Source organism: Malania oleifera, chromosome 11 (genome assembly GCF_029873635.1).
Source record: "Malania oleifera isolate guangnan ecotype guangnan chromosome 11, ASM2987363v1, whole genome shotgun sequence".
NCBI classification, from domain to species: Eukaryota; Viridiplantae; Streptophyta; class Magnoliopsida; order Santalales; family Ximeniaceae; genus Malania; species Malania oleifera.
This window is the reverse complement of record NC_080427.1, coordinates 37,032,186-37,047,196: the sequence shown is the minus strand read 5'-3', so window position 1 is coordinate 37,047,196 and position 15,011 is coordinate 37,032,186. Positions and strand designations below refer to the sequence as shown.

The 15,011-nt window shown below is 34.2% G+C and overlaps 1 protein-coding gene across 1 annotated transcript in view; it reads right to left on the bottom strand.

The window, feature by feature from the left end:
* Positions 1-1,074: 1,074 nt before the first annotated feature.
* The window catches only part of LOC131167344 (insulin-degrading enzyme-like 1, peroxisomal), a 72,283-nt gene continuing 58,346 nt past the window's right edge, over positions 1,075-15,011 (bottom strand). The window contains exons 19-26 of the mRNA XM_058126123.1: positions 12,193-12,297; positions 5,843-6,044; positions 4,865-5,073; positions 3,264-3,388; positions 3,071-3,122; positions 2,913-2,999; positions 1,998-2,120; positions 1,075-1,697 (exon numbers count right to left, since the gene is read on the bottom strand). Of these exons, the coding sequence (XP_057982106.1) occupies positions 1,446-1,697; positions 1,998-2,120; positions 2,913-2,999; positions 3,071-3,122; positions 3,264-3,388; positions 4,865-5,073; positions 5,843-6,044; positions 12,193-12,297 (1,155 nt within the window). The 3' untranslated portion in view covers positions 1,075-1,445. The remainder of the gene's footprint in view (positions 1,698-1,997; positions 2,121-2,912; positions 3,000-3,070; positions 3,123-3,263; positions 3,389-4,864; positions 5,074-5,842; positions 6,045-12,192; positions 12,298-15,011) is intronic.

Sequence of the window (15,011 nt, the reverse complement as noted above, 5' to 3'; positions counted from 1 at the left end):
GAAAAGATATACAATTAAAAGCACAAGAATGGCTCTCAAAGAATAATTAAGGATTATGGTACAAAAGTTTTTCTAAGAATTCTCTCAAAATAAGCAAATAAAGCCACAAATAGATTTAATGAGAGAGGAGTGTTTGAATTTTTTATAAATCAATATAGATTGCTTTGCTAATGTTCCTTGGCTTTAGATGACATATTTATTAAGTTTAAAACTAATCATTTTATGTCCGTTGGAATTTATATACTTGTGTTGCCCATTAGTTGTCAATCAAGTAGTGCTAGCTATTAAAGTATTGAACAAACTATTTAAGTCTTTGGAAAGTAGGGTCAACCAACTTATCTCATGAACCAATCGATAAGGCCGATAAGCTAGCTTGGGGCTCGATCAACCTCCCTAGGCTTACAGCCCCAACTCAATCTTCATTTTTGTGTATATTTTTCCTTGTTTAAGTGCTTTTGTGCCATGATTTTCATATTGTAAGAGATTTACAAATTATATCCCAAAAATACAAGAGAGAGATTACAATATACAAAAAATACAAAGAAATTATTGCTCACAAGTCTTTCTCACAATGTAAGGATGACTTATTAATAGTATTAAATTCAGTGAAATTATTCAAGTGAAATTCTCTTTTCGCTACCCTGAAATTGAAATAACAATTTTTTTTATCGCAAGAACAAATTTTTTAAGCAAAAAAATTCAGAAATTATCTAATATCTATCAAAATTTGAATTTTGGATATGAAACAAATTTTCCTTTAAAGACTAAAACTTGAGATTCAGAAAAACTCCCCCAAAAAAATAAATTCGTCTCGGTATATATATATTTTAAATTGTAAGTTTTTTTTTTTTTTTTGAAAGCAGGGCATGACCGGTACCTTTTAACAGTTATAAAATTTTATACAAACTAAATTTAAAATACAACTACAACATTTCATTCAATATTTTATGTCTAAGTGCTAATTCACCACTATAATTCGCATTAATTGAAAATTTTTAATATTACTGTCAATTAAAGTTATTGCGTCGCAACTAAACAATCTCAGAGGCTTCAGGGCTACTGTAGGACATGAAGTTGGGAATTATCTTATGATGTATAACATCCCTTCTAAAGAATATGCAACTCCTGACAAATTTCCTTGCTACTAAGCATGCAAGGACTTCCATGGTTTCCTCAATTAACAAAAAATGTTTAATCCTAGTTATTACAATACACATTATTTCATGAATTAAAATACAATCACAAACCAAGAATACAAATCATGAATGCATGAATGCATGATTTTGGCGCCATGCCTATAAATATCATTTCAAACCTGCTAACTCAGACCGGCACATGCTTCATCCGCAAACTTTCCAGCCCCAATTTGTTTAATTTAGAAGACGATGCTCCGTCTACAATCTTCATGTTTCGTTTACTGTCAGTTTGGGTGGGTGACGATTTTCTTACAGCCTCACATGACCAAAGGCCCCTTTGAATGATCCATATAAAGGCTGTGATCTCCTGAAACTGAAGATGTCGTCTATAAGAACAGAGTGTGGTTGATCAGCTTTGCCCCTATCCTCATCGAGCTCTGATGAATGTAGGCTCCCATACACTCGAACACTTAGTGTCTTCCTCAAAGATGCACCAACCTTTATATACTCGTTGAAGAAGTCTATCAGTTCCTGTTGCGTAAGCTGCTTCAATGCTGCAACCTGTTTCAATGAAATCCAGTATTCACTGTTTAATATATGAGAAATGTTTTTGACCGTATTTCCTGAAGTCGGCAAAGACCAAATCGAACTTCCAAGGGCAAGATCTAACTCAAGGAAAATATATGAACATTTAAATTTTTTTCCAGAAAGGAGCCTCTCATGCATTATTTTTCAAATAGAGGTGAACTACAGTAGCCTATCATAGCTCCTGCCTGATGCAGTAAAACCTGCAAGTGATGAGTTCCCCTTCTGTATTCCAACAATAATGAATAATTGCAAACTGATCAAAAATATCCATACCTCAGATTCTCTCCTATCAAACTTGAGGGTCCCATCGGAGATTTCTCGCCAGTAAAATGCTGATTCTTCCCTTAAATTTTTGTGCTTCTCAAGCTTCACATCAATTAGCGAATTCACATTGCTCTGTAATGACCAGATCAGGGGTTAATTGTGAAAAGACCAAAGGTTTGGTTCCACGGGATGACTCAATTAATCTGGGCCAACACTAACTAATGATTATTACATCATCCGCATCGAGTATGCCTCCAAGGAAGCACCATGTTAATAGGGCAGAGCTAACCTGCAGGTTCCTCTAAAGAATATATATATTCATATTTTTAATAGGTTCATTAATAATTCAATTTTAAAAACAATCTCAAATGGTCAGTTTCTACAAATAAAGTAAATTAATTTTCCATAAAAATTCAGTATGACTTGCTTTCTTTTTCCATCAAGAGGAGAGAGGAAACACAAGATATCCTCTTATGACGTATTGAACCATTGAAATGTAATCAAAATAATATCACAAAATTGAAGTATTGATCAAAATTCATGGCACAGTTAGACATGCCAAGACAGACTCATGAAAATATATCCCAACTCAGATTCAAAAATATGCTGTCAATATGAACTTCATAATTTGTCTAGATTTAATTATTTTGTCATTATTTCATAAGTGAACATTATGCATGCACTTTTTTTAACTGTATATGTTCCCTAACACGCATGCTTTTCAGATGCTGTTTCACATTTTAATTTATAAAGGTTGCCATTAGAATTCAAATAAAAACCAAAGTAAACATCTAAAACCATTACTCGATGATAGGAAGCACTTGTTTGTTCTACATGGCTAGAGCATGTGGGTGAATTATGTAGACATATGTACTTCCAGACATAATGAAGTGCATGCAAGTAAAGTAGACAAATTAATCTCACCTTAAATTCATCACAAGTCATCTCATAGAGTTTCGTCTCAAACATCTTGAGAAATGCCTCAACCCTAGCATCTATACCTCCCGGACCCTGCCAAACTCAACAGTGTGCTTTAGGGGAGGCAACATAATATAAGCAAACAAGGGGAAATTTCTATGTACCTTCACTGTTGATTGGACAATAATCTGCACTCCACGAATTCCAAAGTCATTCCTACATTTGACAAAGTTTTAAAATTACAACATAAACAACAAAAAGAAGCAGCTTTAGGTCCCACTAGGTGGGGTTCAAAAATTACAACATAGCAAAGGATATTCCACACTCTAGGAGCAGGGTCAACAAATTTCTGAGTACCTCTGCATGAGTGCAGTAATGTACCCAAGTTGCTCAACCGATCTAAGTTGGTGGAATGCTGGTTGCTTTGCTGTAAGAGCAAATAGCTGAAGTTTGACATTCAGCATGAAATCATCTCGGTTAACCTACATATTTTTAAGAGCATTCTGTATCAGAAACCTCCACCAAAAAGATCAATTAAACAAAAGAGATCATCATAGATTGAATAGAAAAAATCATTTTATGTTGAAGTTTTGTCACTGCTGAACCATCAGGGGCTATGAACTCCCAGAGGATAATTTTCCAAAACAAAATAGGAAATATATTAAATACTAAAACGCAGATATAGATGATAGACGATCAAACGCATCCTTAAATTTTCATATTGTGTATGCACATAACACCACTTCAAGGACCTAGTCCCAGACTTCTGTGTTCATAATTGCCAAAGAAATGCCTATAGATTCTATAAATGGTACGATATTAGAAATCTCAATAATCAAGAGAACTGGTTGGAACTCTAAATACAGTAAATGTTTAACTCTCCCAGAAAAGCACTGAATGTGCTACAGACAACCAGACTGAAGTTGACAGCAGTAGTGAAACGTTATAAGAGAGAAAACAAACTCAAGTGTTTCTGTTGAGTTGCGCATTAACACCATATTTGCAATTTCTGGCAGACAAAATGTGGCAGACAAAGTAGCAGTTTTCTGAAACACAATTCCCTTGGGAAATGTCCCAACAATTTAAGCACAAAATATCCATGTTGGCAGTCTTTCAAGCTTGGAGATGGAGTGGGGAGAGGTAATAGATGGGGATTGAGCTATACCACTGCATACCTCAGGCCCACTGGGCCTACCAGTCATGGTCTTAAGTTTGGGTAATTTAGACGAAATTTTGAATTTTAGGAGGGTTCAAAATGTAATCAAATTTCAATTTTCTATTTGCAATAGTTTCAGCTGAGATTTTAAGAATTTCCACAATTTTGGCAAATATTCCCTAAATGACAGAACTACTGCCAAATTTTCAAATATATCAGGCCGAATTTTCAGAAATTTTAAAGAAAAACAAAATAAAAATTTGGGTTTTTTATTTCGTTATTAAATTTTTTAAGCATCTATTTTAATATTTCCTAATTTCCATAGTTTAAGTCTACAATGTTTCTTTAAACCAATTCGAAATTTCTGTTAAATTGAGACAATTGAAGATTCCATCAGAATTTAAATTTTAGTCCGTTCTCCCAATGAACCCAAAAATTATATTTTTTTCAAGAACATTTTAAAATATATAAATAAATTGGGTTTTGTAATAAGCAGAATAAGGGAACGTATTAGGGTGCTACTTTGAGAAATATTGATGCATCTAAATCCTGTGGTCGAACTTGAATAAGATGATTTTTATTGCATTAAATGGGAAGTGGCCTAAGAAATTCGCTATGAAATCCACATGTATTAAATGAGAATGAAATTATTCTGCTGCTAATAGGAGTGGAACTGTCAATTTCTAAGCTTTCTAGGGATCACAAAGTCTGCAAACCAATATATATATATACTTATAAAAAACTTCAGCATTAGGGCTAACAAAAAAATGATTTTCATATAAAATAATAGTAATAATATTACCTGAACGTAGTGCACTAGGGCAGAATTATCATCGGTTGGATTTAGACCTTTTGCATGATAGAAGAAGCTCGTGCCTCTTTCAAGTTTAATAACTCTATTTGTCAAATGTTGGGATGGTAACAAAGGTTGGGATACAGGGTTATTGCTGTTAAATAAAACATCTTCAATATGATGGATCATTAACTCTGCTTCATGACGTTCAATGTTTCCTGAAAACAGTACCAAAGAAATGATGGCAAAAAGTACAGAGATATTTCAGAAAACAAGGAGCTGTAAAAAGAAAAGCATTTGCCAAGCATGGTAGGAATCCGGGGATTGATACTTCTTCAAATTTCTATGATGCCTGTGGAGTTGGACTAGCAGAAGCTGGTGTTAGATAGAAGCTTACTAGAAGAGAGGCTTCAATGAGGGATTTTACCACCAAACCATTGTTAAGGAGAGCCGTGAGAATGACAATGCCATGATTCTTGATTCAATTGGATGGCAATTTGAAAAACTGTGGGTCCAACTACAGCGGCTTTTAAAAGAAAGAAAAAAACCTTTTTTCCATGAGAATGGAGGCAGGAAAAGATTTTTATTGATATCCTGCAGAGAAGAGAGGGAGAAAGGGAAAGGGGGGAATATAGTGAATTTGTATTCTGTCTTAGGGATAGCTGGATTACTGTTGACTCAATTGAGGAGTTACAGGCTTGGAAGGTCTTCTATTCTTCTACAAGTCTTGATCCCTCCAACCATTTTCTGATTGGCACAGAGGGAAAGAAATAAGAAAGCTTTTGAAGGAGAGCAGCTGTCACTCTCATGGCATACAGATAGATCATTGAGGACTTCGTATACTTGGAATCTGATGAGTCCATCATGTAAGTGAACGCTTGTACTTGGGTTGGGACCCTCTTGGTCAACTTTAATACAGCAGTAGACTGTTTAGGAATCAAAAAAGAAAAGAAAAGAAACAAAAAAAAATTGCAAAAATATAAGCACCTGCTATATAAGATTCTAAAAAGGCCCTGGAAAGCATTTGGGGAGCAAACTTGGTGAGATCATCAGCTTCAAGATGTGGAAGAACTTCAAGTTCTTCCATCCAAGGCAATGTGTTATCCTGCAGTATAAGCGAGCAGTAGTACGCAGCCTGCTGATATGGCTGTTGAAACTTGAAATTCTGATAATCCTTCATTACAATTTCCTGACAAAAAAAAAAAAAAAAAGCATAGAGAATATTAGAATATCAATGATAAGAATTTCTCACATAACTTATGATGATGAAATCTATAAATCTACAAAGTTGATTGATGGCTATATACATACATATATAACCAGCCAAAGCAACAGATAACACTAACAGAATCCAACAATTTCAGTCAAAATCAAAAGACGAAAAACAAAAAAAAGAAGGGGCAAAAACAAGAAGCATAGCAATATTTGGCAAAGTTTGACCTAGTTTCAAAATCTGCTTCATCTCTGGATAAGATCATTTTAAATTCTATGGACATGCAAGGGCCAAGTTTAAATTTGTCTGAATTATGACAGAAATTATAATTAGATAAGTTGTGTGCAAATGCCATGTTTACATAACAATTTTAGCTAATCACCAAATAGCTATATCTTGTTTTTTCTTCTTGCAAGGCCCACACCAGACAAGACATGTTCCCCTTTGTCAAAAACTCTGACAATATCTATCACTGACTATAATATGTACAGCTACACTATGAGTGCATAGACAGATCTTGTTAGCTTTGTTCCACACTTTCTTGTATCCGTCTCTTGAATCATCCTTATCTTGAAAGAAAAGGCAGTACAATGATGTTTTACTTCTGTTTCCAGGTAATCCAGCTTGGCCAAGGTTAGGAATACTCGTCTAATGACGTTTTGATGGAAAGGCCATATAATCCAAAAGCTGCTTTCAAAAAAGGTGGAAAAAGGTGCGCAAACAAATGAAGAAAGTGAATGCCTTCTCAGGTGGATGCAGAATGAACAGATTTTAATGTGTTGGACCATATTATGAGAGTGCCTGGACTGAAAGGCATTAAAGTAGTAAATATTTTTCTGTTACAAATGTTGAAACATTCTTGGTTTTGGTCCAGATGAAAAACTTGGAGTAAATTTTGACACAATGACGCGTATATAACAAAAATGAAACATTTGTTAAAGAAAAAGAACTCTCAACTGAAAATGGGAGAAAGCTGGAAATTCTTATTTCAAGCTACACAAACGATAGAGACGATATCTCAAAGTAGAGAATAAATTACACATGCACAGCAATTATAGCCTCTTTGCAAACTTCTCACAGAACATACACAGTACATTGAGATAACATTCATCTTTTATCCCACTAAGCAATATTATGGACAAAAAATGAAGAAAGGAAGATGGCCAACAAATGGACTCTAATGAGGAAAATCAAAAAAAAAAAAAAAGGTCCAAAGCTAAATAAAGAAAAAATAAATAAGAACATGGCACCGTGTTGCTTGCAAAATGTCCAATTAAAGCATGGTCATGACCAAATGGAGTTTCAGAAAGTGGTAATAGAAGGTCAGGTCTCAATTGTCTAACAGTTATTCTTTTATTTTTTAACATAATCAGACTCGTGAAAATGCTATCTACCCGTGTTATGCCTATTGTTATAACCCTGTTGGGGCATCACCTATAAACAAAGAGTTGCAGTTTTACCACCTGGTAGAGTGAAAAAGCAAGGGTGGCCTAGGTCATGACACAGAAACTACACGCCATATCGGTGCCTATATGCAGTATCAAATATATGCAAGGATTCCCTCACCATTCTACACATGGGCGTGTAAAGATGCCAGCTCAAGAGATGAAGATTAGGATAACTTAGTGACCCCTACCCATAAAAGTATGGAGATAGTCGACACAGAGTCTACAAGAAAAATAAATGTAACTTGCATTAAAGACCCTATGGGCCCAATTTCGTAAGTCAACAATTATAAAAACAAAAACCAGAAAAAGAATTAAAAAACTAGGAAAAAAAGAACGAAAATCAGAAACCTAGTTAATATTTCTAAAACTAAAACAAGCTAAAGACTTGATTGAATAAATACTCATTTTTGTCCCTAAATCAAATCATGATTAAAAGTATTATTAAAATAATAAAATTGAAAAACAAATAAAAATTAAAAATATTACAATAAAAATAGAAATTTGATATAATTATTTTATGTAATTATTATACTTTAAAATTCACTCTACAAGAACAATCTTATTGACCATGACAGTGGAAAAATAGTAAAAACATTTTTTTTAAATGGCTTTTATTAATTTTTAAAAAATTTTAGAAATTTTATGGACATTTTTACTTTATTTATATTTTCAATTCACGTGGTCATTTTACTTTAGTTTTAGTTTAAAATTATGTACGAAAAGAATGATTTAATCCACAAAAGCTAATTTTGGGTATTAAAGTATTCTAATTGAAAACCATAAAATCTGGTTTTTAATTTTTTTTTTTAAACCAATAATAAAATATAAAACTAGCCATGTAAATAAATGTGTTTTTATAGTACTCCTCTTCACTATGCAGAAACTCGAACAAAAAAAGCAGAAAACAAAAACGATAACAAACAGACCCTAAAAGGGGAAAATCCAAAGAAATTGCAAATGGGTTTAGATTTTGGCGGGTAGGAAAATAAATTTTTTTTAAATAGAATAGGCATCATTGTAGAAAAAGGCCTAAAGTAATCATAGGGGGATGGAATTTAAAATATTAGGATGGTCAAAGGACAGAGAAGTAAGCTTAATCCAAAAACATGAACATGATATTTTGGGATGGAGAAATAATATATTAAGGGAAAAAGGGGGAAAATCTAAAATTTAAGAAGTTGTATATGAAAAGATTACAAAAGATAATAGACATTTTTTTATAGTAAAAGAATAATTTAATTAATAGATTAAGAATATACAGCCAGGAGAATGTGACATCTCCTTAACAGAGTCTGGAAAATCCAGATAAAATTTTTTTTTGAAAAAAAAACAAACAACCTGAGAGAAAAAACCAGCACGAACAAACAATCCAACACATAACACCAATCGCGCTGAATATCAGAAAAGCTCACCCCCTTAAATTCCCCTGCCCCACACACCAAAGAAAAGCCAAATAATGCATCTTTTCCCAAACCAGCAAATGTGACAACTTCTTCCGTAAAAAAATATGCGAATTTACACTCCATCCAAAAGCCCCCAAAATAATGCACCCAAAAAAAAAAAAAAGCGCACACACATATCCAGAGGGCTTCCCTTTCCTTTTTCCCACAAAACCAACAAAAGAAACCGCCAAAGAGTCATCCACTTTCCACTGCCTCTGAACTTACCCAACAGTCGCCTAAAGTACCAAATAGCTTATTCCATACCCTCCAAGCTCAATCACGATGAACGAACAACTGCGATACAGATTCTGAACAAATTAAACAAAGAACACATATGCCTGGAAATGGAGCGTTCAAAGGTCTCTTAACCTGCAACAAGTTATTGGCATTAATTCTATCAAGTGCAAACAACAAGATAAAAGCCTTGATTTTGAAAGGATAGAGAGGAAAAGATAAATTAGACCAATTCAGAAAATCGCAAAAAGATTTTGCAATAGTAAACCCCCGAGGATCCAAAGACCAAGACCGACTATCCTCCTCTAAATAAAAACAGCAGCTATTCAACAAGACTAGCAGAGAGGATAGCTCTACCATCTCCCTATTGTTTAACGATCTATGAAAGTGGAAATCCCGAGAAGGCAAAGGACTACCTGGATCAACAATAAAAGAAGAAACGGAACCATCCTACCCTGAGCTCAAGCAAAAAAGGCATGGAAAAGAGGTGGACAAACTGCATTCCCCAACCAATGATCTTTCCAAAAACGGATATTAATACCTCTTCCTAACAAGAGTGTAATATGGGGAATGAAGTGGGGATAACTATGAGAGCTATTCACGGACTCTTTGAAGAACATCTAAATCTCAAATTAGTTTTATTCTATTGAGCTTTCATGTCTAAAATGTCTAGCTCCATTACAAAATATAACAAAAATGATTTAGGTGAGTAAGAAGCAAGAGGTATAAATGGAAAAGATAGTTTCTCCTAGGTTGAGATGGAATCACAAGTATAGAGCATGAGTATTAGCTTCAACTACCCATCAAAGCCTACATTTTTTAGAGGGAAATAAAAAGCAAACATCTTATTATGTTCTCAATCATGAAATCCTAACACTATGCTTGGTTTGCCAAACTGAGGCTAGAATGGAGTCAGAATTTAGACTCCAATTCCCATTCCAATACTTGGTTCCATAAATGAGAAAGAATCACGTTCCAGCTGGAATGCTAATCCCTACATTCAATTGAATGGTGAATTTGGCCCCTGTTGGAATTATAATTCCATTCCTAATTCCTTTTTTCATTAGACAATAATAACCTCACTAGATAATAAATTCCAAAAAGAAAGAAGAAGAAAAACACACACACACACAAGCTGACCGTCTCTTATCCGTGGCACTGCCTACAACAGCAGCAGCAGCAACAACAACAATATATAACACTATTATTATTGTAAAAATATAAAAAATACTAAGATTCGAAAGATGCATAAATTTTCAATAAAAATTAGGTTGAATTGAAGTCATATGCTTGAAAGATTATGAAATTAAATAATTCTACATCAGGAGCATTTTAAAAAAATGGCTTGATTTTCATTCCATTGCATCCAACATAAAAAAAAATATCAAACATTAGAAAGGAAGAAAATTATGATTCTAGCATTCATTTTGTGCGACTAACCAAGTGCAGTATTCGCTTTCCCATAATGATTCCATTCCTACCTCAATTTTCCTTCATTACTTCAATCCCATTCTATGAACCAAACGTTGTGCAAGTTCTTAAAAGAATTCAAAAGTGCAAGGCTTGAATGTTATTGATAATAAAAAAGGCAGGCAGAAAGAACAGTTTGTATGGTTGCACTCACAAGAAGAAGAAGAAGAAGAAGAAGAAGAAGAAGCAATTTAAAGATAATCACTCGTCCACAGCTAATTCAAGCTAAAACAGTGATTGGGCAAGTGTCATTCGCCATTTGAAGAGATAGTCAACAGAAATATGAGCATGGAACAAGGATGGGAAAGGGGCACCCATCTCGTAATACAACTTGTAATGTACAGCCAACATTTTTGTACAACCTGCCAAATACATTTTCCTTCAACACGTAGTGCACATAAAAAATAACGTGTGGCCTGAAGTGACATAGGGTGATTTTTAACAAAAATTAAGGGTTAAATTCTGAAGTCCAAGTCAAGTTCTGAATCAGTGAACCAGTTTGAACCACTGAAAATTGAAATATTTTTCTATCAGTTTTGGAGTACGGGACAAGAAAACAGATCACAAACCCAAAAAAATAATTTTTTTTATAATAAAATGCACAGATCATCATTAGAGAGGAGAATGAGATGCTATAGATTATGGAGAATAGGATGGATCACTCTCACCATCATTTTCTCCCACTGGACCTCATTAATTTCCTGATCCAAATCTAGCTGCATGCTGCTGGAGTTTTCACATTACACATTGTTTGCAGATCAAAAACAAGTGTACAACAAATACAGATGCAAATACAGATTAAAGAAAAAAAAAATTGAGATTCATATTCGATGATGGAGCCCATCAATGCTGCAGCTGATCAACAGAATCTTGCAGCAGATCGATGGAGCCTGTCATTGTCAGAGCAGATCCAGAGAGAAGGCAACTATCTCCATTGTCACAGGAAAGGGCAAAAGAGAGAAAGGATGGTCAGGAGGAGAAAGGAGGGATTGATGGAGCCTCTGATTTTTGTTAAGGAAGGTTTGATATCTGACGAAAAAGGGGTGGCCATAGCCTTTTCAAACATCTTCTTGAACAACATCAGTCCACTTACTACTGAACCAATTTAGAGCTAGCCTCTATTTAGAGGCAAATAAGTGCAAAGGAAAAGCCTGTAACTTCAATTGGTACTCAACCCCAAGTATTTTACAAAAAAAAGGCAATTTGCTGGACTGCTATTCAGATATAAATATACTTGTCTCCACGATCTACATGTTTCCCGTACTGATTTTTACTAATGACAGTATGACAATCAGCATACATGTAAGGATTTTTTATTCAATATAAAATAGCCCCTAGAAATGCATAACCTAGTGAATCATCAAAACCTAGGAGTAAGAAAGAAATAAGAGCTCCAATGACCAACTGATTCAATTAGAAGCATAATGCAGTTTTAGGAGAAAATACTTCAATGCGGTTTTAGAAGGAAACAATTTGAAAATTGAAATAAAGAATCGAGATTGTTCCAGAGGCATAACAAGTTATCATCACCTTGATCACAGAAAACCGATCAGGTTTCACTTTAAATGTTGCAATTTTATCAACTATAGTTTCCAATAAGAGCCTCAGTTTGTGATTATAACCAACCACAGTAACCTGCAAAAGAAAATTCACAAGTTAATGTCTTGATCCATCTGAGCATGCACATGTGATGGCACAGAAGAGAGAGTGGGGGAGAGATGAGCAAAGAGGATGGCAGTGAAAAGAAAAAGAAAATACACCCAACCCTCATTCCATCTGGATAATTTTTTCAGCAGAACGAAACGAAGCTCACAGATTTATAAGATAATTTTTTATGGTTAGCTATAATCTAATTTTTAGATCAATCCAAAGCATGAAATAGACTTAAATTAAAGCTAAAATGGCCATAAACCAGCCTTCACAAGCAGGGTTCTTGGAATGCTTGCATCATTAATTAATTTGAAAAAAAAAATGAAAAACAAAAAGTGAAGTCATAGTAAAGCAAAAGAGAAGCAATATTGCAGCATTTGTCCTGTATTTGCGTGAAATCATGCAAAAAGAAATGAAAAACAAAAAGCGAAGTCATAGTAAAGCAAAAGAGGAGCAATATTGCAGCATTTGTCCTGTATTTACACATTGAAATCAGGCAGACCTTCACGAGAATAGAGCATAAAACTACAAGCACCAATGATACCCATTCAGGAGACTACAGTCTTACCTTAAGGATTTTGGTATAAAGTGCCCATTTCAGACTTGAATCCAAGCATTTGCACTCGACAGTCCAAGTCATCAATTATTGCAAGATTCAATGGTCCCCACCATAGTTTCAAAAACTGGATCAGACCGGCTGGTCTGATTGGGTTGGACAGGAACCAACATCAACTCACTGGTCCGGTTAAAGGGCTTAAACCAGATATGGAGTACACAGGTATCAGCCCAGTCAAACTCAGATGACTCTGGCCGACTAGGTCAAACCCAGCAAGTTGACAGGGTTGACCCTGGTTTCATTAAAACTTTAAAATGTGATGTTTCCAGAGGTGCCTGGGATAGAACCCTGGGCCTCAAACATGTGTTGTAAGGGCCTTGGCATGGCAGCCACATTTGTTTTATGTTTTACATGCATACATATACATACATATACCTGTTCATATAAAATTATAGGTAAATATTTATAGAATTTTTAAAAATTTAAAATCTTTTACCCTAAAGTCTTTGTTTGAAGCTTAAAAATATTAAGAAAAATAACATCAAATATAAAAGAATCTAAAATTTTCATACTTCGTCATGAAAAGTAAAAAAGAAAACAAAATACATAATAAATCAATTAAACAAAATTTTGATTTTGCACATTATTAACATATTTTTCTTAATTTTAAATAAATATTTACTTTTAATGGTTTCTAATACAAATAATAATAATAGAAATGAATTTTCTACTTAATTTGCTTTTATTTTCTTTCTTCAAAATAAAGTTCTTGATCCAAACTAAATGATAATAATTATTAATATTAACATCATTAAAGTCTCTTTGTAGACACAGATATAATGTGTGTGTGTGTGTATATATATATATATTATTACTGGTCCAACCGGCTGAACCGACCTAGTCGTTTCTCCAGGTTGACCATTGGTCCAGGTTTTAAAACCATGGTCCCCACAACCTCCAATGTTTATCTAATCAGAAAATGTCTCTTGCCTAGCCTGGTTTGCTGATGCCTCCTCCCATGCTAATATCTTCTAAATCATCATTAAAAGTGCTATGCTTATAAATTCCTTCTACCTTGATATTTATGAATTTTTTAACAAAGTTGGACTTCAAATTTTGTTCAAGATTGATATATTGGAAGATAAAAGAAATTCATTAATCTCATTGTTCCACTACATGAACTTCATTGAATAATCTGTAATTTTTGCATAAGTTTGGGTCCTGCAAACTTAACCATAATACCTTTAATGACGACACATATATGCAAACAAGAAGGATGACCTATCATCATATAGAGCAGTAAAATAACTAAGGGAAAAAAATAATTATTTCAACCAGTGCAGCTGCCTGCCAGTGCCCATTGCCAATTGCCAAATGCAATTGCCCATGCTAATGTCCCTTTGCAATAATCCCATTTTGCCAGTCCCACATCAATTGGAAATGGGAAGGAAATAGATTTCCCTTCCTATATATTTCAATTACATCCTCCCTTCCTTTGCATCTCAGTTGCTGTGCATTGGATCTAAGCCTTGGGCCCAGTTAAATTGAAGCCATGGACTTTTAGATATTCATTTTTTTTTTTTTTTTATTGTTTGATAGTTTAAAGTTTTCAAAAACTGAATCTAACCAAACTTCGTTTCTGTTCAGTAATTTTAAAAACCAAGGGATTCGGTTCAATGGTCAATTTTGGCAATAACTGAAACCCAAAAAAGAAAAAGAAAAAAACCAATTACAGCCCTAACTATGGCAAACCTAACTGATCCCAGCACCATTAGGATGGTTTAAAGATTAGAGTAACTGGCTTAGGGATGGATTAAAGGTTTGAGTAGTTCAGTTTGAGGATTTTGCTGCTACTCCAAAGCTGTTGTGTATTGTTCTCCTATACACAGAACCATATACAAATAAGAAGTGCCCCATGACTTAAAAACATTGTTTACAAATGAGTTTGAAAACAGGAACCAGACAAAGTTTAAGTCACATCATGCCAAAATTAGTTCAACCCCATCCCCAACCCCCACCTCAACCAGACGGTCCCAAAAAGGGAAAAAAATTGCCACCGTGGCTATCACTAAATATATTAACTTGAACACGAGATTAATCCAACAAACACACACACACACACACACACACACGCATCACTAAA